This window comes from Neofelis nebulosa, chromosome 1 (assembly GCF_028018385.1).
Source record: "Neofelis nebulosa isolate mNeoNeb1 chromosome 1, mNeoNeb1.pri, whole genome shotgun sequence".
NCBI lineage: Eukaryota > Metazoa > Chordata > Mammalia > Carnivora > Felidae > Neofelis > Neofelis nebulosa.
The window spans coordinates 37,799,714-37,827,324 of NC_080782.1; the positions used below are offsets into that span (position 1 = coordinate 37,799,714).

Consider the following 27,611-nt stretch of genomic DNA (forward strand, 5'->3'; position numbering starts at 1 on the left):
AAATTTTTTTAATGTTTATTTGTTTTTGAGACAGAGGGAGAGAGAGCACGAGTGGGGGAGGGGCAGAGAGAGAGGGAGACACAGAATCTGAAACAGGCTCCAGGCTCTGAGCTGTCAGCACAGAGCCCAATGTGGGGCTCGAACCCACGAACCGTGAGATTATGACCTGATCCGAAGTCGGACGCTTAACCGACTGAGCCACCCAGGCGCCCCTAAGTAAAAGTAGTTTAAACAGTCACCTCATCATTAAAAGAACTTTCCTCTGATAGCTAATATCAGTTTGCAAAACTGATGCCAAATAGAATTAGACATGTCTCCACTCACAAAAGCTGCTTTGCTAAGGAAACAAAATATAGAGGAAAAATAACTTTCTTCACATTTTTAAATACATTTCATGATTGGTTTAAATTGGTTGATTTCTGACTAGGAGTAACAGCTGGTGTTCTGCTGCATATACATATTAATAAATGTACTGTACAAGTTGTGGAAGTGGCAAAATTTAGTGGAAGGCCTCTAGATCAAAGGAGACCTAAGTTCTGGACCAGAACTTCCTGCTCTGTACCCAAAGACAAATTGATAGACTTCCCTGAACCTTGATTTCCTTACTATAAAATAAGAGGCCCAGATAGGATGGTCCATTTTTATTACTATAATTTTATGAGTGTTATGGGAATAAATTTTATTTCTCTTTGCAGTTCAGAAAAGTAACCCTGTTTGAATTATTTCTTTTCAGTTAGGTAGGAATATCTCCTGCAGGCATCTTCCATCCAGCTCTTCCAGATTAGCTGCCTCACATGTTTTTCTTTCCTTTTCTTACCGATAAATTTGGACTCCCTCTTGACGCCGATGACAACTTCAGCATCCTTCTTGTCACCTTGCAGACTTTAAACATAAAAATACTCATTGGTTTTAAAAGGCAAAAAAAAATGTATATATTAGGACTATTAAGCCTGGCCTTGAAACATTTCCTGTCTTGTATTAAATGTCTATTACCTGAAGAGGATTTATTTTAGGATGGAAAGTGGGAGAAGAAAGGAGCTAGACACATTTGAGAATGCAACTATGGTCATGCAAACATTTTAAAAGCCTTCTTAAAGGGAACACATGGAAATGTATTAACTAAGGTATTAAGAAGTGTTACTGCTTGTCTGATGCTCATTAAGGCAAGCATCTGGGTATATTTTCTCTTCTTAAACTGAAGTATATTTTTAAAAAAAACATAAAACTTAGAGTCATCAGTACAGATTGTATAAGAATTTTAACTGGATTTTGTTTGGTCTTAGTTTCATCCTTTTTTTCTTTGTCAGTCTATGTAATTTTATAAATGTCAAACTATTTTTATTTCTTGAAAAGCTGATATGACAGAACTGAGTCTGTGTGCTGATTATTAACCAGTACTTTAGCTGATGTAATATTTATTCAATGCCAAAAATCATTGAGATATCTTTTGTTATAGCTTAAGTGACTTCCTTTGAAAACAACTCCATACTTTTAGAATATGAATAATTTCTTTTGTTAATAATGATCGAAGGTGAAATATAATAGATGAAGAAATAACTGGGATCACCTGAGTGGCTCGGTTGGTTAAGCCACCAACTCTTGTTTTTGGCTCAGGTGATGGTCTCGTGGTTCTTGAGTTCGAGCCCCGTTTTGGGGTATGTGCTGACAGCATGGAGTCTGCTTGGGATTCTCCCTCTCTCTCTGTCTCTCTGCCCCTCCTCTGCTTTCTCTCTCTCTCTCTCAAAATAAACAAACTTAAAAAAAAAGAGAAATAACTGCGTAAACTTAAGCATATTAATTACAAGACAAGATTGTCATCTGTGGAGGAAAGGATACCTGGTGGGCTTTTACTTACTATGGGGCAGTAATGTTTCTCTGTTGTTTCTATTTTCAAAAATATTTTGAGGAAGGAAGATTAGATCTTGTTGCAAAATACTCTGAAGTTTCTTGCCATAAAGCTTACAAAGTCACAAGAGGAAAAAGTCAGAAAACTTAGCTCTGTCTCGGTTCCACATGGAAATGCACGAATCCTTATAAATTTATGTTTCTTCATCTGTAAAGTAAGAGTGTGCATTGGGCGATTAAAGACCTATATTCCTCTCTAATATTCTGTGAAATCAAGACATTATGTACATTTCCCCCCCGCCCCCATTTCTAAAACCTTTTTCCTTTGGCCTTTAGAGAGTAAAATCAAAACAAAGTCTCTCCATTTTGAATTTCTTTTTTTCAATTGATTTCTCTTTTGTTCGTCTGTCCAAAGGAATGATAATGTTTGTCTGTTGGACTTGAGTCAAATGAAAATGCAAAGTAGGAAAATCATAGCGTTGTGCCTTTGCTTGCACAGGTCTGGCTTATGTAAATCCGAGAATTCTGGTAGAGTTCTTAAAATTTATTTATATGCTAAAGAAGATGTGCTTGTTGAACCCTGAATAAAGGATCACTAGACAGCTTTTTATTCCTTCCATTGTGAAGTTATTTTCATCTGATCTTACTATGATGGGAAATGTTTGTTGTCTCCTACAGATATTTTTCTTTTCTTTTGTTTTTGGGATACAGTCATTAGGAAAGCATAAAGTATAGGCTTCAATGTTTAGGTATTTAGGTATAGATTTCTTACTATAATCAGTTAGGTATTTGCTTAATTACAGAATGTGGCCTCATGAGTCATCCTTTTAGATATTAAAAGTTAAAATATGTGTGTGTGTGTACACACAATTTATTATCCAGAATTTTTGAATCCACAAGACTCTGAATATTGAAACAAAATTACTTTGTAAGTTTGGCCCATTAGTGGCAAACTGATCTGAACTGACACAATATTATTTATAGTGGGAATGTTCATGCGTTTCTCCAGATATAGTATTGTTTTTGATGATAAGGTGTAAAATGTGCACTCTGTTACCTTTCTAAAATATGCATAACTCTGAATTTCAAAATACATCTGGCCACCGGGGGTTCAGAGAAGAGGCTGATCTTTGTCATCATTCTCAAGGGATTATTAGCATGCGAGCGTAAGAATATTGCTTTCCTATTGTTGCTGGCAGTGGAAATACAATACAGTAAATAGACAATAATTAAGTTCTTGCCCCTGGAAAAGGTTGGAACTAGAATCTGGAAAAATAAACTGCATACAATATGGGAGAGAATCTTAACAAACAGAAAACATACGATAGTACTTATCCATAAAGATTAGTACATAGTACTTACAATTTTTAAAACCAGTTTTGTGCTTGCTATAAATGCAAACAGGGTTTTATAAGATTTGCTAAACAGGGTTAAAAAGAAATTCTGAATAGAAACAGTTGATACACAGACTGATATTTGCATGAAAACAAATTTAACAGATGCTTTGGAAACATTGGATATATTGTTGAGTAAATTGGCTTTGAGGGCAAAGTAGTGAAAAAATTGTTTCTTTCAATGACAAATGCAAACAACATACAATAGTTTTTACTCAGCAGATAGTATCTTTTTTCTTTTTTGGTAACTGTGGAAATGAAACTGAATGATTCTCTCATAGCGATGCTTTTTTTTATCTGTGACCTATGGTCATAGAAGACTGATTTAAAATGGACGAAAAACTTGCTCCTGACCTAACAGATGGTGTCTTGTACTCTCTGGTGGGCAACTTGACTTTTAAAAAAGACCTGAAAATTCAAATTGCTAATATCCATACTTTATGAAAATTATTTTCTTTTGCTTGAAAAAGTCTCTTTTAATAATTCATGATGAAGCAGTTTTTTAAAAAGCTTTTAAACGATTCTGTGACTGATTGACTTGAATGTAATATTTTATAATTAGTCAATATTTGAAAGATTATATTAAGCTTTAATAGTAGTATTTATGCTTAAATTTTAGTTGAACTGTATTCAGGGATAGAAATAATGGGGTTAAATAATTTAGAAAACAACTCATCATTTATTGACTCACAGCCTCACAATTTGTTATTTGTTACTCACAAAAAAGGGTATTTTGTCAATATCCATTGTAGAATCTAATATCCTTACTATCATTTTCCATCACTTCTTACCATGTGAGGCTTCATTTTATTTTATTTTTTTAAGTTTTATTTAAGTAATCTCTACACCCAATGTTGCAGCTCGAACTCAGAACCCCAAGATCAAGATTCTCATGCTCTTCCCATTGAGGCTGCCAGGTGCCTGGAGGCTTATTTTTAATATTCAGCATGATAACTTGTTTTCCTACCAGATCGGGTGCCCTACAGTTCTCTACAGATCTGGTTCTCACACTTGTTTATCTTTTCTTTAAATCTATACTCCTCTTCAATTTCTAGTATGTTCTCAAGTATTATACACTTAACCTCCAAAAGCCATCCTTAAATGGCCTTGTCCTATTTGGGGCATTTCCTTATTTTCCTCACACTCTGTACATTAACTGATTAACTGTACATTAACTCTTCTAATGAGGAAAATGAACTTAAGTGAACTTTGTTATGAAAAGTAATTTTGGAAGCATTCGGAAAGTTGTGAGGGAACCTATCATATAATGGTATTAAATATAAAAAGACAGATACAAGTGACACAGAGGCTTTTAACATTGAATTTTATCTTCCTTAAAGAAATTTTTTTTAATGTTTATTTATTTTTGAGAGAGAGATTGAGAGAGAGAGAGAGAGAGCGGGGGAGGGGCAGAGAGAGAGAAAGATGAGGATCCAAAGTAGGCTCTGGGCTGACAGCAGAGAGGCAGTGCAGGGCTCTATCTCACAAACCATGAGACCATGACCTGAGCTGAAGTACGACGCTTAACCAACTGAGCCATCCAGGTGCCCCTATCTTCCTTTCTTTTTTAAATGGAGGTTTTATTTAAGATCCCATAAGGATATTTATGTTTTTTTTCAATTGGTATGTGTGAAATTCTTAAGAATTTATGAAGGATTTCTTTTTTTTTTTTAATTTTTTTAAATGTTTATTTATTTTTGAGACAGAGAGGGACAGAACATGAACGGGGGAGGGCCAGAGAGAGGGAGACACAGAATCCGAAGCAGGCTCCAGGCTCTGAGCTGTCAGCACAGAGCCCGACGCGGGGCTCAAACTCACAGACTGTGAGATCATGACCCGAGCCGAAGCCGGATGCTTAACCGACTGAGCCACCCAGGCGCCCCTATCAAGGATTTCTTGAGGGTAGAGATGGGGGTTTGGAAATCTCATGACGGAAATTTTATCATTTTCCTTCTTACTGTCCCTCTGAAGGAAAAGAAGGAGTGAAGAGAAGAAAAGATCTTTGTGATGGTGCAGAAATAGAGTATCCAGTTCTCCATTTGCTTTGGACTATCACTGGATGATTATAATGATGATAATCATCTATAGTCAGCCTGTACGTGATAACAGAGGGCAGCATGTACGTGAATTATTTGCTGAAAATTACATAATCATTTTAAACAAGTCACAATTTGTCAGTAGTATATTTACTGTTATATAAAATTAGGTAAAATTGATTTTTTTCTTATTTCATGTCCTTAGAAATGTGTAATTCTCAACCATATTGCAAATGTCCCCAGGATGCCTAGTATAAATTTCCATCTCGGATTGACTGAACAAAAACAGTTAATGCTCTGTATCTCTTGTTCTCTCTCTTTGCTTTTCTCTGTAACCTGAGAAATTTCTTCATTGACTTAAGTGAAGCTAAGAGGTTTACCTATTTTTAGAAACAGAGAAGTGACTTTTCCACGGGTGCTGGAGTTTTCCCGTTTTCTTCCGTGAAATTCATAGTGCCAAAATCAAGGACGCCTAGACACAGATTTAACCATGCATTGCCTAGAAAGGGAAGCTGAGACAGTGTGATATTTATGCCCACCCTAAATTCAGACTATAACAAGATTATGTATGAAGAAGCCAGTGTTAGACAAACCTATGTTCTAGAGCCTTAATATTATTAGTATCACTATAATGTATTGCTATAATAGAAATTAATCATGAACAAAAAGGTTGGTTGTGACTGGAAGAACATTTTTATAAACCAGATTGATGGCTGCCTCTCTCATGTGGTAGTGCTATAATAGGATTCAGTGTACATTTGTTTGGTGCCTGGGGAACTATCTGAACAGAATATTTTCTGTAATTTATTTAAACATATTTGCATGGCCTGCAAATATTGAAATTTCAAGACCTTCAAGTCCCCTTTATTGTTTGTTCAGATTTTATCATCAATGTTGCAAATACCAAGCGTAATATTTTCATGATTTTTGAGCATGTTGAATTACAGATGAATGTCCTTGAACCCTCTGCATATAATGTATAAACACAGACAGTATGACTTCTTTGTTTTCACTTCATAACATGATACAGTATGATAAAATTCCATTACCATGATTTGTTTAATGCAGACACATTATAGGCCAAATTATATCCCTTAAAATATTACATATGTAAAAAATCTTTTCCATGAGTGAATGGCAAATGTTACTCATCTCTCATAAAATCCGGCTTATAAAGAGACTCAAGTTAATTGGATTTAGGTGGTTTATCTTTGATACAACATACTTGTTACTCTATCATATTTTAAGAGTCATTCATTGTCCATAGCAAGGGAGCTATTTGTATATTTTGAGTACCTCTTAGGATGCAATATGCATATATTGAGTATCAGGCTCACAACAGTGGATAAGACAGAGAAATTAGGTCTAGTAGGGGAAAGAAGCATTGATTTCATATTCACCCCAGTTATAGCTATGAAAAGTTTTAGAAGGGGTTCATCTAGGGCCCTATGACGGTGTCTACTAAGGAGTGTTAAATCTTGTCTGCATCAGATTGGACAGAGTGGGGTGAAGTTGAGAGGAAGGGCTCTTGAAGGTAAAAATGTGAACTGCTCCCTGAAAGATGTGGAAGATCTAGCCAACAGATACAGAGGTATTGCTCCCATTTTATTAATGACTGTACTTTTACTTGCATTGTGAAATATAATTTATAAATTAATTCTAGTAGTTTTCCTCTATAATTATACTCGATTACTGCTAGTGAAGTTTATTCCAGGAAAATCTGGAAGAAAAGAAAGCAGACGTCATCAGCGATAACAACCATCAGTGATTCAACAAACCTTCTCCCCAGAAAGCATACCCTAATACCCTTCTCCCCGCCTCAAAAGTCCTATACAACTCGGAATAGATGTATTAATAAAGGTGTTTAAATCCAAGTTTTTTTAATCAGAAATTGGGTCACAGTATTATTAGATTGCAGTTTTACTTTTTCTAGATTTTACTTTTACTGGCTCCAGCACCTTTGCAAGAGACATACCATTATCTATTTAACCAGCCCCTACTTGTGAACCTTTTAGTTACCTTTAACTTTCTCACAGTCCCAAAAATACTTGAAGCAAAGTCTACTCTATTTATAAACTTGGTTTGGTCAGCTTAATGCCTATATTACTACGAAGTAAAGAAGGCATTCATTTGTCAATACCAGAGCTTTTCGGTGTGAATTTGCATACTAAAGATGGCTCAAATGAGAACTGGGTACACACACATTTAACTGACTGAGATATATATTCTTTACTGAAAGAAAACTCACTTGTAATGCCATAAATGGGAGTAATTTGCATTATGATCAGTCTTTTACCGCTTAGCTTTTATCCCTGCAGGGTATGAAGATCGCTGAGTTAATCAGAAACCCCTTTAGAATCAGAATCTGCAGGGTCCACTGTAGAATGAATGCTCAGTGTGCCAGTGGAAAACATTCAGGATCTTTTATGCCCATTTTCAAGTTTTTGACAGTTTTCTTTAGAGTCTTCCTCCTGAGATCACAAGTAATTTACAAAGGTAATTCTTCATCCAAAAAAAGCCCAAAAACTGCAGCTAGAGTGTTAATTGGCCATAGAGGCCTCCTCTAGATTTGCAAATGTAGAACCATGAGCTGTTGAGGTGATAGAATTAATTTCTCTCCAGAAATTTTTATTATAAACCTTGGATTGGGCTTTTAAAAGCCTCTATTATTTGCTTCTCTGAGGCTAGGAAAACAAAACCAAGAAACTCTCTCCAAGAGATTTCCTCTTTAGTACCTGTGTAACTGGGTGAATTTCCATCTGGTTGAGGCTCCCAACATTTGCTAAGGTTCCTGTTCTGACTGACAGTGACCTTTCTTACCTTCTTATAACTTCGGGAACCTATCTGCCAGCCAGGTGTGTTAGGCCAGTTTTCTTGGGGGAGATTTGTAAACTTAACCCTTGTTAAAAACTGAACTCTTATCTTTCAGTAGTTGTCACTCCTGATTATGCGAAAATCATTTTCAAATATGATATTCTCGGGGTAGCTTTGGTTACACAATTGATTTGTCCAAAGTATTCTGCCAAAAAGACAGGGCAAATTGTTACTAAACCTATGGGAAGAACTATATGGCCATGGAAAGTAAGGATGCCCATTATTCGTTTCTGAAATCTGGAGAGATCAGTGAGAATTAGATGCTCTTTTAACGTGTTTTGTTACTGGGGTGCCTGGGTGGCTCACTTGGTTAAATGGCCTACTCTTGATCTCGGCTCAGGTCATGATCTCATGGTTTGTGAGATCGAGCCTAACATCGGGCTGTGTGCTGGCAGTGTGGAGCCTGCTTGGGATTCTCTCTCTCTCTCTCTCTCTCTCTCTCTCTCTCTCTGTCTCTCTGCTCCTCCCCCACTTGCTCTCTCTGTCTCTTTCAAAAATAAATAAACATTTTTAAGTGTTTTGTTTCAATTTGAAACAGCAGTGTCCACCAAATTGAAAGGTGTAGCTTAAAAGGAAAAAAAAAAGATGAAAGTCTTACTCATATATCATTAGAAGACAGAATATTAAAAGCAACAACAGTATCTGAAAAAATATCTGCAATTAAATGGTACGCATCCATTAATTCAATCTTATGGAATTCTTATTTCCTTGTATCTAGGGTCAGTGGAGTCTGCCTTGATGAAGTCTTCTCCCATAGGAAAAATCCAGAGACTAATTTAGTGTTTAATTTAGACGTATATTCAAAACTGGCATTATTATTGTAACTGCTTTGTTCAACTGCCGTTTTCCTTTGGTAAAACCATTTGCGTGGCTATTTTTGTGTTATGTGTTTGTTACTTCGAGGTTGGCTTTTAGTTACATATTCACTGGCTTAAGAATGAATTGCATTTGTTAATTGAATATCTAGTAATCAATTAACTTTGTGGCCAAAATATGTCAGATTTAAATACAGTACCCTTGTTTTCAAATAATTATACTTTCCACATTAATCTTGCGAGAACAAATCATTTTTCAAAAGCTTAATGAGGAGTGAAAGACTAATTGATTGTAGCAAGCACTTAGACGTACTGTTCTACAGTCTACAAGTATTCCCACTCTCCTGTTGAGTTGCTAACTTCCCTAAAGGCTGTAGTCTAGAAACAAACAAGAAAAACAGTGGTTAGGACTATAGCTTTTCAAATCCCACTTTCTAGAATATATATTGAAACAAAATAACAAACCAAATGCATATGAAGGACTAAAAAAATCATTTATCCATAAGGGAAAAAAATACTGTACCTTAAAGAAAACGACCATAAAATAATAAGACCTTTGAACTCACAAATTTTGTTGTATAGTATCTAATTTATTACAATTGTTTTTGGGTCATCAATTCTATAAAATGTATGAATATTACTTAAAATCCTAAATAAATCACTAAAGTATATACTTTGTAATGATTAGGCAAAAATCACAAAATTAAATTAAGCCTATATGTCCGTTGTTTTTTAGTTTAAATAGCTTGCAGATGTTCACATTAAAGCGTCTCAACAAGCCTAATAGGTCTATGTATCAGTTAAGATGATTTTGGTTGTAAGGAACAAAGAATATTTTATGCTGGTTTAAAAGAGCAAAAGGAAAGTTATTTGTTCATTGAGAAGTTCATTGATAAGGAATTTAGGTTTAGTTTGATCAGGGCTCTGCCTCTATCTCTGAAATTACCTAAGCTCTGCCTTTCTCTGTTTACCACGGGTGTTAGGCTACCAGGGAAACTAGGCTTATCTGATTGGCTTATCCATTTGCTCAGCTCTTTTCTACCCCCGGTGAAGGGATTCTCCTCTTGCAAACCCAAGGGCTTCCCTATCCAGCCGGGAGGGGAAGGGGTAGAATGGATAGTGAAGAGCTCTACTACAGAATTATTTTGCATATTCTCATGCTTGAGTTTTGAGAAAGGAAAGGAAGTTGAGAAATATTTTCATTGATTGTCTCCTCTTATTACACAAGCCACTTTCTTACACTTATCATCTTCCATGTAATCCTCTTGACAATACTAGGAAGTAGATGTTATCTCACTTCACAAATAAGCAGAAGGTTAGCCAATTCTTTTTCTCAGGCTCACATGGCTTGTGAAGGTATATTCTAAAGTCCATGTTCTTCTGTGCTCTTCAGATTGTAAACTAAATCACATTTGCTAAGTAATTTTGTGAGGAATGTTATTCCAAGTCGGAAGATCGCAAAGGATTTAAACATTTATCAATATCCATTCATTCCACAATTACAGTGTTCCTACTGTGTACTAGGTGTATGTAGTTGCTGGGATATTATGGTTAGAAGTGCCTTCGAACCGTACAGATTTAGTAGGAGAAACAAATGTTAATGTCATGCAAATAAGTATATAATTACAAACTCTGTAACTGCTCTATAGTAAGATCTGAGTCTGGGAGAGGTGATCACAATGTTTCTTTCTAGGAGGTGACATTTCAGTTGAGATCTGAAGGCTGAGAATGAATTAACAAGACAAAAGAGGAGTGGGAGTAATGGGTTTTTGGAGTGATGGTGGGGTTCAGAGCCAACAGCCAAGATAGAATTCTTGAAGACGTCTTTGGTGCAAAAAGGTGATTTATTAAAGCTTGGTTACAGGACCCATGGGCAGAAGAGCTACAGGGGGCTGTGCAGAGTTACTGCTTAAATACTGTGGAGTTGGGGGAGGTAAAGTCAAGAGGAAGTTTCTTAAAGGGCTTTCCCTATGCTAAAGAGGATTTACAGATTGTTGGAGGCCTAGCTGTCGTTAAGCTAAGGTGGTTTTTCCCTTTCACAAAGCATTATCCTTAAGATAGTAGGGAGTTCTGGAGATTAGGCTGTTGATAAGATTGCCTTTTTCTTGTGATATTACTAAGATATTTGTAAACTGATGGAGGTTCTATCAATGTAACCGTTTGTTTTCTGTGCTTTCCTTTGTTCTTGAGCAACCAGGAGTGCCTGAGGAGTGTCAGGCACATCTCACCTCTGTTGGGTGTGGGTGTGGGGGGGGGGGGGGGGCAGGGGGAGGGGTCGTGTCTGATGCATGCCTAGAAAGTAAAGTGAGTCCTTTTTGTTGGAGCACAGAGAGAACACAGGGCAAGGCTAGGATGAGGCAAGTAGATAGATCGGATCCTGCAAGGGTCTTCAGGTGGTATTAAGAATTGTGCTGGATATTCCGCAAGAAATTATCTTGGAAGGAACCGATCTTGGAGATCTTAAGTCTTTGAGAAAGTTGGTGAGGTGGTATTTTAGTATTTATTGTCGTTATCTCTCTGAATAATTTATGGTGTTTTCTTAAAACATGTTTTTTTGCCTCAACAAAGCCATACTTCATTTTTAGAATTCTTCTATCTTATTCAGCTTTCCAGTCCTGGCATGTTGTGTAAATCATTTGTAACCACTTTAAACTTTTTATAACTGTTTATAACTTGAACCTAGATAGAAAACAGTGAAGGTGGGGGTGCCTGGGTGGCTCAGTGGGTGAACCTCCGTGCTGGGTGTGCAGCTTGCTTAAAAAAACACAAAAAAACAGTGAAGGTAAAGGTATCTACATTTATCGAATGAATATTTATCAAATAGTATTGAATTAGTTGCGAACTGCTCAGAGAACAAAAGTCTAGACATTAAACTTTGGGGAGGAAATATAGAAATAATATATATAACTAATTTAATGTTGGTGACTTGGTGTTCTCTGTTCACTGTTAAGGTCTTGTTGGAACTGCACTTGTGACCTCCCTTTTATTTTTGGTTACAATTAAAGAATAAGAGAGAAACAAGACTTTATTTAAATATGCAGTTGGCTCTTTTCATTAGACTAAGGCAGTATAAAAGGAAAATTTGCTCATACCATATGGTGTATTAATATCATAAATAAAGCATGCATCTGGGTTACAATCAAAGTTGGACTTAGGTCCTTCAAGTTCATGTCTGTTGACAAGATGGTTTACTTGGAATTCTGAGCACTTGACCTATAGTATAATATTTAAGCCTGAAGCTGCTGACTCAACCAGTTCCCTAAATGTCACACAAATGAACGCCATTACTTTAATCTTCTTACATCACTTGCTGAAAGTAAAGCTTTAAAAATTATCAAAATAAGACTTGAGAGTAGGAACATATGTATTATTGAGAAGCTAACTGAATGTGTAGTGGGCAAACATCATCATCCTTTTATCTTTGTAAAGGATAATGTAAATTGTGTTATACCAACAGTTTATTTCATTGTTGGGAAAGATGTGTCTTCTCTTCTGGAATGTAAGCTTAGTTCTCTTGTCTCCGTGTTGAAAGCTCTAGAAGAAAGGCAGGGCAGAGATATGTGCGTGGTTGTTGTTAAAATCCTTGACTAAAGCACGCTTGCTCCTGGCATGGAATATATGATGTTGAAACAAATTCCTGCTCAAACATTTTCTAGTCCGCTTTCCTCTTCTGTCTAGAACTGTCTATACTTACTTTCCCGTGTAGTTCTTTCCTGACAAGTAAAAAACTAGTAAACTACTGATCAGTTTGAAATGCTAATATTTCTACTTGTTTGTATTGAAAGTAACTGGTACTTCCTTTTTGGTGGGGGAGGGGGGGCATCTGAGAGATCTTCCCTTATTCTGGGCCATTGAATTTCAACTCATGCTATCAGGACTGATAATAATGCAAGTATCACCTTTAGTATGTAGATTTGAAAATGGCAAATACGGAGAACACATATGATCTGGGCATTCAGAACCCACTCTATTCTGTGCATCACGAAAAGCCTGCGAAGAGAATGTGAGGAAGAGCCGGACACTCACATGCATGGTGGTGTGGACCCCCAGGGTGAACTGTTGGGTACCAGCATTTGTTGATTTTCATCAAATATTTCAACACTTGCTGAAGCGATATGTTTTCTATCAAGGACTGTCATGGAATATCTAGTACTTTTGGAAAAATATATGATTTGTTCATTTATTCAGAAATTATTTATTGAGTGGTAAGACTGTGTCAAAGCTCTAGGAATTTGTGGATGAAAATGCTTGGTCCATACCTTCAGTCTATTGGATAGTTAATGCCAAGATGAAGTGGGACATAGGGGAAGAAATGCCCAATCTTCCTGGATTGTTGGAGAAGTTTCATAGGAAGTTGTCCCTGAGATTGAGCCTTGAGGAGAGAGGGGAATGTGTTCCAGAAATTAAGTCTATGTGTGGGAGTAATAATAATGATAATATTATAGAAGAGGATCACCTGGGTGGCTCAGTTGCTTGAGCATCCACTTCGGCTCAGGTCGTGATCTCACAGTTTGTGGGTTCAAGCCCAGCATTGGACTCTGTGCTCACAGCTCAGAGCCTGGAGCCTGCTTCAGATTCTGTCTGTCTGTCTGTCTCTCTGCCCCTCCCCTGATTGTTCTCTCTCCCTCTCGTTCCCTCCCCCTCTCCCCTCTCAAAAATAAATAACTAAACATTTTTTTTTAATTAAAAAAAAATTTAAAAAGGATATTATTAATGAAACAGCTAAGGTTTATTGAAAATTTTGTGATTGTTTTTTCTCTTTTCTTCTCTTCTCTTTTCTTGTCTTTTCCTTTCTTCAAAGCGTTTCACGTGTATTAACCGGTTTACTCTTCATAGCAACCCTAAGAGATAGTAGACTACAGATAGGAAACTGAGTCAAAAAGAAGTAATTCTCTAGCTCACAGTCAGTCTAGCACGCAGTCACACAGTTAATAATGACGGAACCAGATTTCACATCCAGAGTCTAGGGCAACTTTGCTTTGTGTGAATAAAATGACCTGTTTGGTAACCGTAGAACTTGAAATGGTTAGAAGTTCAGGTCGCTGGGTATTTGACAGGGTTTTGGCTGGTCAGATTGTTATGGGTTACATTGTGAACAGCCTTGGAAGACATGCTAAAGAATTAAAATTTAGAAGTAAATTAGAAATGCACATACCAGGTCCTACCTCACATCTAGTGAATCAGAATTTCCCTGCTCCAGAAAGTATCCAAGGGTTTTGTGCCCTGATATGGTCAAATAGTGAGTAGATCTATAGTTTCAAACAGCAAGTGCTGCTATTATTTGCCCCAGGTTTCTTGGTATTTCGTTTGTTGAGTTGAAAAGTAAGGTAGAGAATGCAATAAATCCTATTTTGTATGACTTGGGTTTAATTTGCTTGCAGAATATCCTATTAAAAATGTGAAAAATAAAAAGCTGCCTGCCTGATTTGGAGATAGGGAATTTTTTAGTCTCATGTATGGCTGGTAGGAGATACTCATGGATATAGTTGAGATTACTCATGTGAGAAAATAGAGCAGTCAGCATGGATAGAAAGCATTGAAATATGAAAGCAGCATGAAATTTGAAATATTGTAAATGAAGAAATTAAGAAGAGCATCTTCAAATACCAGAGGGAACCCGGGGAGAGATGGAGTTTGGGAGCTAAGGAAGGAGGGTTTCACGATATCTTTATTTTTATTAAATGCATCAGAGAATTTGCGTAAGAAAAGGACTAGGGGGAAAAAAAAGACCAGGGATGTTGTGAAGAAGCAGAATTTTGGTGGGGTGGAAGCCAGATTGGAATGTACACTTGCCAGTAGGTAGGTAGTAAAAAGGGCTTAGATGACTCTTTGCAAAAACTTGATTTTAAGAAGGAAAGTAGAGTGATAATAAGAAAAGGCTACAAGGTAAAAATTACTAGCTTTTCCCTCTTTTTATTTAATACTTTTTATAAGATTGAAACAATACAAATACAAAAGATAAAGCTCCCTTTCATCCAAACACCAAGAGATAAGAAATGTTGAAATTTGTCATTATTTTTCAAGCCATGCTTCTATGAATATGTATTTGTAGTAAATATATATCTGTGTGTTTTTAACAAAAATATGTTGTAGCTGTCTAAATTTTCATATGTACCTTAATGTACTGGAAACACGTATCTCTTTCATTACATGTTATTTTACACCATTACCTTTTCAGAGTTGCCTGGTGTTGCATTGTGTGTATAGAATAGTTTACATAATCCAATTTTTGACATTTTTGCTTCTCTGGGTACTTCTTCATTTTAACAGTGCTACCATTAATATCTTAGTGGGGAAATTGTTAACACTTTCATAATTATAGATTTTTTATTAATTTCAAATTGTGGAACAAGGTCCCAGATGGAGCCTTCATTTACGGGATCTATAAATCAAGTAGATGGACCAGTCTTAGATAAAAGCATAGACATTTCCATCTTCCTGGGTGGGAGGAGAAAAGTATTAGCTTATAGGTGGTTGGTAGGAGAAAGGATGAAATAGCCATATGATGCTCTGTTTTATCTTCATGCGGATAGTTGAAAGGGCACGTTGTTACAGGACGTTGGAAAGTTGTGAAGGTTTGAAAAAAACTACCAAAAAGAAAAAGCACAAGAGTATATGAAGGGTTACTGGGCAAAGTTGTGCAGAGCTGGCATTGAGCACTCCATATCTGCAGGGGTTCCAGATGCCTTGGTTCCACTGTCCTCTCCAGGGGCATTCAGAGCCCAGGTCTAGGGAGTTGAGAAGGCCAGACATGACTTATCTATGGTTTGGTGGTTACAGGTGTGGTAGGTGGTCGGCATGGGCAAAATAGGGGTACACCATGAAGGAGTTGAAGATGGTGTGGAGAGAGCAGTTGGGTCTCTGCAGTCACATGAAGAAGAAAAAGAAGCTTGAAGGGACCATAAAGAGCACAAAGGTGAAAGAAAGCATGGGGATTGGCGGGTGTCAGTGAGCAGGAATAAAGGACTGAGGGCTGAAAAGTTATAAAATTGTGGCCCAAAAGTGGGACACCGAGTTGAGATTTTAGAAGGAGAGCAATTACACTCCAAGTCAAGGTCCAGGGGGTAGCCATGGATCTGGTGAGCTAAAATTAAGGGAAGATGAGGTCATGGAACCATATGCAGCTCAGCGTTGCCCATATGGATGTGGGTGATGTGAGGATTTTTAAGTAAAGAGGAAAGAGGGCCCTAGAAATTCCTAATCCTGGATAAATGACAAAACAATTGGTAGCGAATAATGGTAAATAACGAAGGTGCTATAGCTGGTTGGCCTGGATATTTAGAAAATATTTATGGAAGGTAAAACTGATAATAAATGCGATAATGAATCTTTTGGGAAGCAAATGGCATCCAAGGAGCAAAATGAGCTTCTAGCATGCCAAAAGTCACCGTCTAGCTTGAGATGCAGGAGTTGGTTGAGGAGATGGATAGCTGGACGGTGTCTTTTTCACCCTGTAACACTGGACATTGGGGAAGACAGGTGCTGGAGTGAATTTTCTTCTGGCGAGCTCGCAGTAGGTCTGTGAGTGGGGTAGGGAACATAGACCCTCAGGTCTAAGCTGTTGTCTTGCAAGTGAACATACAGAGTTGAGGCCTGTACTCATAAGCATTGTAGCCAGGATGGAGGGTTGCTTGCCAGTAGCTGCAGTTTTTTGTGAGTTTCTGATTTTGCTTTTTTTCTTTTTTCCACGTAAATTTTAAAAGTGATCTAACTGGGAGGAAAAGGAGCTGTAAGGACTGGCTTCCCAGAGAAACTGTTTTAGAGAGTAAGGTAAAAGACCCGGTGAGATTCTGGGTTTTGCTTGCTCTGCCAAAACCCCCTGGGTGTAGCTGAGAAAGTATGAGCTCAGGATCCAAGATTCTTGAGTTTGAGGTATCAGAAACGTTATGGGGCCAACAATTAAAATACAGCCACTGAATCCAGTACCTCTGAGAGGTCTTCGGAATCTAAAGTCATTTTGTCTTCACACCCTTCCCTGTTATGTTAAAACTGCCCTTTTCATCATCTCCCTACTGTTCTTAAAGAATTTCCTTATATCTGTGAACTTGGGGACTAGATATAAACTCCTATTCTTAGTTCTTTGCAGGCATTTCAGGAGAAATAGGAGGGTAATGGAGTGAGTGGTGAGTTTAGATAGAAGAATGACCTTATGAATGCTTTTAATTACAGGAGTAAACAAATAGAGAAACAAAATACAGGATTAGGTAGTGAACACACATCTGGGGGCTCCCCCAGGAGCTCCCTTACAGGCTTGTGGCAACAGAGAGAGGTCTTTAGTTGGGACAGTTGCTTTCAGAGGAATAAGGGATGGAAGCCGCCATTTTATTTATGTTGCATGTAGTATTGACCACATAACGACCACCTTAAATTTCTCTGGCAAAGCACCTCGGTGTAATTGTAATTCAACATATTCTAAAATTTTGAAGCCATTTTTTCCTGAATCAGAATTCAGAGCTTGCTCCACGGTTTTCTTCCTTCTCCTGTTCGCCTTCCCCGTTCATTTCCTCATGATAATTTTGGCTGCTTTAGTATTTAGCATGTGCAGCACATGCTATGTAAGCCTATACATATACTATTATACCCTTACTCCTATATCTGTTTAAGCTTGGTTCTTTGCCTTTTTTCTCTTTTTCTGGCCCTGTGTATTAGGTCCTTTAGTTTAATCATCCGTGTCTGCTTGTACTAGATTGTTTCCCTAAGAACTCTGTAAGCCACAGAGTGAAACTGATTTGGATTTTACAGCCCTGGTGATTTTCCTTCTGGTGTACTACCAAGAAAGTGCTATAGCACAGGAGCTGATGAGTCATTTTGCTGGGCTTTTGCTTTCTATTTTGTCTTTGAAAAATCAGGTATGATCATGAACATGGAAATGTCTCCTAACATCATGAGGGTAACACTACCATAAAGTAAAAGCGTCAGTGTTAGTTTTGGTCCCCGATAAATGGAATACATTGTGATTTCAAGTAAATTGAGTTCCCCCATAAAACATTCATTCATGTAAAATTTCGTTTCTCTAAATTTTCATTGCTTGTACTGGAAGCTGACTAGAATTACTCGGCACCTGCTGGTATGTGTCTGGCGTTGTCCTGGGGGCCTCACACCTGTTAAGCCATTAAATCATCACAGCAGGTTTATATGGTAGGTCTGGATTCTCCCATTTTACTGAAAAGAGATTGAATCTGAGCGTGTTGAAATAACTTTTCTTATGCCACTCAGCTAGTAAGGCTGGTATTCAGGATCTCTGTGGCTATGACTGCAACATGCTTCCTGATTGGAGATAGACATGGGAACGTATTAAGGTTTCATTTTGGATTTATACATTCATTTGGATTAGAAATGAAGCCAACTGTTGTTGGTTGAGATGGTAGGCTGTTGGGAATTAATTCAGTTTAGTACTGAGTATAATCTCTGGCAAGATCCCAGTCTTCTGTCACATAGTACTGCCAGATGAAGGGTTACCTTGATCGTCAATAATTTCATTTCTACATAGTATAGTTTCATTATCTAAGGAGATGAATTGTGGGGCAAATAAATTCATTGAGGTCATAGTGTATATTTCCCCCAGCTTGTTTGAGGCATCACTGGTATGGTTATTTTATCTTTTAATTCTTGGCATTTGATTCAGGGCCATGATTTCCAAAGCTGGTCTCTTGGCTGGGCTCCAACATCTGCCATTTGTTCCTGCGTTTTCTCCTCCCCGTTACATACCTCCCCACTGATCGTTGCTCATATTTTGCCACTACGGTAGCTTTTGAATCCAGTCTCCCTCTTCTTCAGTCTGTCCTACATATTGCCAATCATAGCAGTTTTTTTCACAATACTCGTTTGGCCTCAAAATACTATTGTGCTTCATGGCACACTCTGTGATTCCATTTATATAATGTTCTTGAAATGACAAAATTATAGAGATGGAGAATTGATTAGTGGCTGCCTGGGGTTAAGGATGTTGAGGTGAAGGGAGATGGATTTGACTTTAATGAGGGTAGCACGAGGCAAATCCTTGAATGATCGAATAGTTCCGTAGCTTGATGTATGGTGGTACATGATGCAAATGTGATAAAATAACATAGAGCTATACTCCCTTTACCTAATGTTGATATCCTGCTTTTGATATTGTACTGTATGTATATAACATGTCATTAATGTGGTAACCTGGATGAAGGCTACATGAGTTCTCTCAACTATCTGTGCAACTTCATATGAACCTATAATTATATAAAAATGAGAAGGAAAAAATACTGTTGTGCTTTAAAATGTTTAAGTTCCCATGTCTATCATATTCCTTGTTTTATATTCTTTGTTTCCTCCTGAATTAATCATTCAAAATCATCTCCTGATTTTTTGTCTACCTAAATCGTAGTTGACGTTAACATAGTGTTTGTCTTTTATCAGGTTACCAAGAAATGCTTTTTGAATTCATTGATCAATTAAATATGCTTTATGAAAGAACCATGTATCAGTATTTGGTCTCATTACAAACCATCTTGTTTTCCTTCTCACTTCCTTATTCATTTTTGTCTCTGCCTAATCTCTTTACGGGGACTAAGCAGCAGGCCAGGGATTTGATTGGTGGAGACTTGGGCTTGCCTAGAGGGGTTGCACTGCCTCTGGCCATAGTCACATTGCCCAAAGTCCAGTCACAAATTCTAAAAGGCAGTGGCTCATTGAGGGCTTACGACTTAGTTATAAGGGCTAGATGAGTCAGGAAACCCAGGATATGGACTAGGGTGAACCACAACCATCCATTCATTCAGATTTACTAAGACTAGTTTTATGGCACAGTGTATGATCTTTTCTGGTGAACGTTCCATCCATGTGTATCTGAAAGGAAAAGGATATTCTATAGTAATTAAAATCTATTTCGGATCTTCGGTCTTCAGTGATTTGGGTGGGGGGTGTCTAGTTCTATCAATTACTCAAATTGTGATTGTGGAGTTGTGCTTTTCTCCTTTTAATTCTGTCAAGTTTTGCCTCATGTATTTTGAAGTTCTGTTATTAGGTGCATACACATTTATGATTGTTGTGTCTTCATCCTGATGAATTGACCCTTTTATCATTATGATGATCTCTCTATCTTTGTCTTGAAGTCTTCATTATTAATTTAAACACGTGAGTCTTACGCTTACCATTTGCATTGGTATAACTTTTCCCTCCTTTACTTTGAATCTGTGCCTTTATATTTAACGTGGATCTCTTAAAGACAGCATAGAATCGGATCTTGCTTTTTCAAATCCATTCTGGCTGGCTTTACCCTTTAGTCCATTCACATTTAATGCAATCCTTGCAATTGTTTTTTAAGGTTTGCTTGTTTGTTTGTTTGCTTGTTTGTTTCTTTGTTTTGTGGTTGTTCTAGAGATTACAGTGTATATCCTTAACTTTTCTTAGAAGTTATTGTTTAGGGTTAGTATTATCCCATTTTGAATAAGATAGAGGAACCTTGAAACTACATAAGAGCATTTAACCCCTCCCAGACATTATGCTATAATTGTCATGTGTATTACATTTACATATGTTATAAATCCCACAATGAAGTGTTAGAATTTTTACCTTAAACAAGTCATGTATTTTTTTTTTTTTTTTTTTTTTTTATTTATTTTTGGGACAGAGAGAGATAGAGCATGAACGGGGGAGGGGCAGAGAGAGAGGGAGACACAGAATCGGAAACAGGCTCCAGGCTCCGAGCCATCAGCTCAGAGCCTGACGCGGGGCTCGAACTCACGGACCGCGAGATCGTGACCTGGCTGAAGTCGGACGCTTAACCGACTACGCCACCCAGGCGCCCCAAGTCATGTATTTTTAAAACAGTAAGAGAAGAATCGTCTTTTATATTTACAATTTCTGGTACTCTTCATTCTCTCTGGATATTTGATTTTCTGATATCATTCACCTGGAGAACTTTGGGATTTTTTCTGCCTTAGGTTTGCTGGCACAGATGTCCACAATTTTCTTTCATCTGTAAGTTTTTAAATTTATCTTCATTTTTAAAGATCCGTGGCCTGGATGTAGAATTCGGGGTTCATAGTTCTCCCCCAGCTTTTCATCATTCTACTGTCCTCTGTCCTCTACAGTTTCTTATGAAACATTGATTCTTATTGTTTTCCTGTGTGTATTGTGTCAGTTTTTTCTCTTTAAAAATGTTTCCTTATATTTGGTTTTCAGCAGTTTGCCCACGTGCACCTGGATGTAGCTTTCTCTGCATGTAACCTGTTTGGGGTTTTCTGGGCTTCTTCAGTCTGTACATCAGTCTTTGACTCAAACTGGGAAATTGCCAGCCCCCTTTTTTTTTCCTGCAGTGTTTTCTCTCTCTTTACCTCCTGAAACTTTAGTTATACAAAATGTTTGCTCTTTTACTAGTGTCCAAAAGACCCTGATGATCTGTTTTTTCTTCTTTGGATTGGATTTTTCATTTTTACTTCCGTAAACATACTTATAATAACTTTTTTAACATCATTGTGGGCTGATTCCAGCACTTGGGTCAAACTTTCCCTTGAATATGGGTTAGATTTTCCTGTTTGTTCATATGTCAAATAATTTGAATCTTACAGGATTCACTTTGTGAATGATACTTTGCAGAGATTCTGGGTTTTTTTGTTCCTTCAAAGAGAATTGATTTGTGTTAACAGGCAGTTAATTTGGCTGAACTTAAACTAAATTTTGACTTTTCTCTGGCAGGTGGCAGTTCCACCAATCTCTTCAGAAAGCTAATATTGAATATGTTCTGTGTGTCATGCAGTAAAATAGAGGACTGTGCTAAAAATAAAATAGACACGGACCCTAACCTCAAGAGACTCACAGTCTAGCTGATAGAGGAAAGTGGAGAAGTAATCGTGATAGCTTCCCATGTGTCATTGAGGTAATACCTGAAGGCAGTAGGGTTACTGGGGAAGGAGTTGTGAAATTGTTAAAATGCAATTTAAAAATTGTTTTTAAGGCAACCCAGTCCTCCTGAGGTCTGGAGATAGTTCATTTATTCTATGTTGTGACGATGAGACATTGGCTGATGAACAACTATGAGTTACGCTGTCATCCTTTTGTTAAGTCTTTGAAGAAAAGGACATGTTTCAGAATCACAGCAGATTGTGGAGAAGCAGTATCAAAAACAAATGTTTAAATTCTGGACTGCCGTACCAAACAGAAAGAATACTTTATTTTGGGTTAAAAGAAGGTGATTTGATAAAATCTGAGCAGATGACACAAGTGATCATGGATTAGGGAATATTAGATATTGCTGAGATTAAAAAGACCTGTCTGTACTCAGAGTACCACTGTGGGAAGAACGATACTTCAAAAATCATTTACACTCACAGAAAATATATCTCAAAACTCTGTAAGTTTCTGATGTCAAAAATCAAAATATTCTTCCTAATCTGTTTTGGATGTTTGTTGTTCATCTATAAAAATGAATGGGTAATATGACGGTTTTTATTTTGTAAAAACATATATTCCTTAGCAGTAACTTGAGCCTTTCTTTTCTCTTTTTTCCTGTTTTAACAGTGTATCCTATTCAGTACATGTATCTGAAGATTACCCAGGTATGCGTTTTTTTTTCTTTCTGTTTTTATTACAAATACTTGTGTCGTGGTTTCTTTGAATATTTTTTTTTCTTTTGGAGGTGGAAAATGTATATAAATATATCTGGGAGTGAAGCGTTGGCAGGGGAAGACTTAAAGATCCAGAAAAATTCTGTTGGTGGCCTGTGAAATACATGTCTTACCCTGAGATGCAGTCCAGAATCAAAATAGTTTCCTGATGAAAAATAGTTTACTTGAGCCCATGTATAGCTTCAGCCTATATATATTTTTCTCATTGCAAGTAAAAAAAAAAAAAAAGATTCTCTGAACTGGTTCAGTCATTGGCTTTGAAACATCATTTGAATCCTCATAATGTAAAAATAATAGGTAAGGATAGCAGCTAAAATAATAGGTAAAAATAATAGTAATAGCAAAAAATAGTCCTGTCTTCATTTCTCTAAGTATATGTCTCATTAAACAATTCTGACAACGATCCTATGACATTGTTACCATAGCATCACTTTTTTCCTCATGAATGATGACACAGCTAGTAAGAGGAAGAGCTGGGTTTTGAACCCAGGAGTCCAGAGTCTGGACTGTACCACTGGACTAGGCTAGGTATCTTGTTTATGTAGTCTCACTGAGTGTCTGTTACTTGAAATATATTACTATGCCCACAAACACTTCTCCCTAGAAAACAGAATGTAAGACCACTGCAGATCCATTTTTCTATCAGTCAAACAAGGGTTTTTCTTCTAGGCCATGGTCAGTCCTGTTTTCTAGACACATGTAATCTCATCAGAGCCCAAGCTGTGTATGCCAACATTTTAGTCATGACAATTTTCAGATATGTAAACAAGATGTTTCTCTTTAGTATTTTCCTCACAAGTGATATCTATAATTTTATCTTGAATAAGAACATAAGTATTGTAGACTTAATGCAGAAAAAAATACAACTTGATTTCTTTACCTCAGAGAAAAGAGTATAATGCAAGCATCTATTGTTTATCATATTTTGTAGCAAAGAACAGCAATTTTTTTTTTTGATGTTTATTTATTTCTGAGACAGAGAGAGACAGTGCATGAGTGGGGAAGGGCAGAGAGAGAGGGAGACACAGAATCCAAAGCAGGCTCCAGGCTCCTAGCTGTATGCACAGAGCCTGATGCGGGGCTCGAACTCACAAACCGTGAGATCACGACCTGAGCCGAAGTCAGTCACTCAACCGACTGAGCCACCCAGGCGCCCCAAAGAATAGCAAATTTTAACTGCCTGTATTTCATATATGTTTTACTCCAGCATTCAGACTTAATAAAATCAGGTGGTCACCAAACTAACTGTTGAGATCTGTCAGTGTCATAAATTAGAAACCTAATTCCAATTCTTACTCAAATCTAGCCATTTTATTCACATACTCTGCATGATTTGGATCATATTTTTCTGTGTAAAATGACTAGATTGCTATAGGCAACTTTGATGATCCATACTTTGAGTACTTTTAAAAATGGTTAGTTCATAAGATAGTATGAAGATGTAAAACTTATTTCTTTAGCATTCATGCTAGTATTTTTTGTGGTTGTTTGCATCATGCATTTAATCTTTTATAAGAGGGGCGTCTGGGTGGCTCGGTCGGTTAAGCGTCCGACTTCAGCTCAGGTCATGATCTCACGGTCCGTGAGTTTGAGCCCCGCGTCGGGCTCTGTGCTGACAGCTCAGAGCCTGGAGCCTGTTTCAGATTCTGTGTCTCCCTCTCTCTCTACCCCTCCCCTGTTCATGCTCTGTCTCTGTCTCAAAAATAAATAAATGTTAAAAAAAAAAAAAAAAAAAAATTTAAAAAAAAAAAAATTAAAAAAAAAAAAAATAATAATCTTTTATAAGATCAGATGTTACATTTAAAAATAATTTTGTGAGTCATAAACTCCAGTTTCAGTTATTTTGCTATGATCTCCATATATGTTAAGCATATTAGTCTTTAAAACTTTTGTACAGTTTTACAAGGGGAATTATTCATTATTAAAGAGATGGCCTATTTTTTTTAATAGTAGTATAAAAAGAGTTCTAAACAGATTTCATTGGAAGAAGGAACACAAGAAGTATTTACAAAGAAAAATTTTTTTGTAGAAGATTTTGTAATCAGCTCTCTCCCTTATGGTATAGGATGTTTTTGATACTGAATGTTTGCTAAGTGTGTTAGGAAAATAAAAGCTCCAGTGTTGTGAATATTATAATTATTGTGCTTCTCATCTGAGGCAGCTCCTAGAGATGTCAGTCATGAGAGGACTTGAAGTCAGAGTGATAGAGGTAATGCCACAAATCAAAGCCACGTTGAAGACAGTAAGTGAATTATTCTGTAGCACAGGAAATAGGGCAGAAGATGCCCTTAGTAAACGAAGGGAGCCAAATGTTTAGCTCCCTCTTGTGGCCAAGAGGTATCACTGGCTTTTTCTCTCTGTGCGGGAGGTAGCCCCTTTAGGAAATGCAATATACAAAAATTGAAACTTAAAACACTAGTTATCATTTGTGCTTTTTAAAAATAAGTTCCCTTCTTGGAGAAAGTCTGTAGCGAATTTCCACTATAATTTCATTTCTAAAAATAAAAGGAGTGTAAATGAAACACAAGTTTTGGTGTGAGAGAGATTAATGCATTTTGGGGTAGAATTTTGAATTGGCTGATGTAACCAGTACACTGTATACCAAGTATTTTCATACACATAATAGAAGAGACTCTAAATGCCACTCTGTGTATAAGCAGAACAGAGGCTATCGTGACCATTTATAATTGAAGCAATGTGTCAAGAGAGGGTAAAGAGTATTTCCCAAGAACATGCAGTTTGGTGGTAAAACCAAGTCTGTAATTTAGTTCTGATTCCTGTCACTTGTATGAAAGAAGCAGTGGGAGTTATTTTTATGGAGTGTTCTTCAAAGTGAGTATTACTACATTAAAAAAAAAAATTCAAAGTGTTACTATGACAATATTTTACCCATTTTATTAAATTTTAATCTACATTTATTTGCATTAAAAGTTCAGTTAATACACTTGATTTCTCAGGTAGCTAATATTGCATACAAATTATGTTTGCTCTCCCTTTCCGGTATTCATCCTTGTGTCTTTTCTGCCATTACACTGCTAGAACTTCCAGAATAATTTTTAATGATGATTGTGAAAGTTGGCAGCTTTGTCCTTCTTTTCCAAAAATTAGTGAGCGTGTTTCCATCTACTTTCAGAAAACTAGTTTTCTCGTTTTACCAAGTCTTTTTTTTTTTTTTTTTTTTTAAGAATGAGTTGTAAGTCTTGATCAAATTCTTGCTTAACATCTATTGAGGTATCACGTACGCTTTCTCCTTTGAACAACAAGGTTGTTTAGCAGGCATCTTAATGTTGATCCGTAAGAACCGTATGCATCTTGCCATATATTTTGCTGTTAAAGAGTTGGCATTGCTGAAGAAATGCAGCTATTCTTTGGCATTTGCTAGAACATGCCAGCAAATCTCTCTGAGCCTGGCATCTCTTCAGGGATGGTTCTGGGGCAGTTGTTATTTTTCTGCCGTGATTATTGTCTGTTTTGTTTTTCTGTTTCTTAGTCACTTTTAAACATGAAAGCTCACTGTGTTGGTGAAATGTCCCAACTTCTGTAGCAAAAAGTTTTTTATCTTATTCGGCCTGTACATCTGAAAATCTGCCTCTTTGTGGTTATTTCTCCTGTCTCGCACCTATTGTTTCACATTTGTTCTTGTCTTTTTCTCCTTTTGGTTTTTCTTCCCCAAAGTTTACTTATTGTAAAAATCAACTCAAACAGATAGCTTTTTATGTTGTTTTTGAAAATTTCTAAGCCTTGATAGTAATTACTATCAGTAATCGTGGTAGTACTTCATTAGTTCCTTCTGCTAATGTTCCTCAGTCTTTTCCCTTCCTGCTTTCTCTGGATTATATGGTTGAATGATTAGCTCATCATCTAGCTTTGAAAATTTGGAACTTGCTTTGCCCTGTGGAAATATATGAGCATAATCCTCCAGATTCAGGATTATGGCACTTTGTTTATTTCCTTAGGAACAGATTTATCACTTCATAATTTTAATTTATTAAGTAACCTGTGCCACCTATTGAAATTCATGTCATAGTTTTGTTTTGTGTGAACAAAGAAGATCTTTATTGAGTATTAAGTATACTTTAAGTAACATGTTCATAAATGCAATGTTAAATGATATGTGGGCTTTTTTAAATGCAGCGAAGAAATAGAGCAACCTTCTGGTTTACTTGTGCTTCCTTATGGAATTTATACTGTAGACAGATTTTTGCTTTTTGAAGGCAAATATATTACAAGTCACAGATAATTGGCTCCACTGGAACAGAACAGCAGAATTTTTTCTCATCAGTTCCCACCTTTAATTAGGAGGCTCACCTACTGGTGGGTGTGAATTTTCTCATCCCTTTTTTATGTTTTACAACATATTGTGATTGTTGAGTGACAGCTTTTTAATATTAAAAAAAGCATAGCAAAGAACTAATGTCTGAATTCGGACAGTTTTACCACTTACTTGCCGTGTGTAATTTTTTTTGTTTATTTATTTTTGAGAGACAGAGAGACAGAATGAGAAAGCAGGGGAGAGACAGAGAGAGGGAGACAGGACCTGAAGTGGGGGCTCTGCGTGACAGCAGAGAGCCGATATGGGGCTCGAACTCATGAACCATGGGATCAAGACCTGAGCCCAAGTTGGACACTCTAACCGACTGTGCCACCCAGCCGCCCCTTAATTACTTAAATAATTTGGGCAAATTGTTTGATTTCTCTTAGCTTTGGCTTCCCCATCTTTAAAATAGGGATAATAGTTGATTGGTTTGAAGGTTGATATGAAATGTATAAATATTATATAATATAACACTCAGGGGAGATATCCAGATTATATTACAAAGCCAATATAATTATTATTATAATTGTATTATTTTTCTGAAGGTACATAGTAATGAATAATGGAATGACTTGGCTTAAATTATGTTGCCTTTGAAATAGAATGGAAAAATAGTTTCACAGATGCTTTCTCATAGCTCTCTACCCATCTTGCCCCAGTTGTCCATGGAAGTCCCAGTAATGGCTTGCATAGTCTGGTAGGGCAGGGAAGAGAAAATAGTCACATTGTTA

General features: G+C 36.9%; 1 protein-coding gene across 2 annotated transcripts in view; it reads left to right on the top strand.

Annotated features, from left to right (window-relative positions):
• Positions 1 to 27,611, top strand: part of PARP8 (poly(ADP-ribose) polymerase family member 8) — a 180,226-nt gene that overhangs the window by 75,293 nt on the left and 77,322 nt on the right. Inside the window, exons 3-4 of one of the 2 annotated variants that reach the window (XM_058719388.1) lie at positions 20,883 to 20,919; positions 22,459 to 22,496. In XM_058719388.1, the coding sequence (XP_058575371.1) occupies positions 20,897 to 20,919; positions 22,459 to 22,496 (61 nt within the window). In that variant the 5' untranslated portion in view covers positions 20,883 to 20,896. The remainder of the gene's footprint in view (positions 1 to 20,882; positions 20,920 to 22,458; positions 22,497 to 27,611) is intronic. The other variant, XM_058719380.1, reaches the window with a different exon arrangement.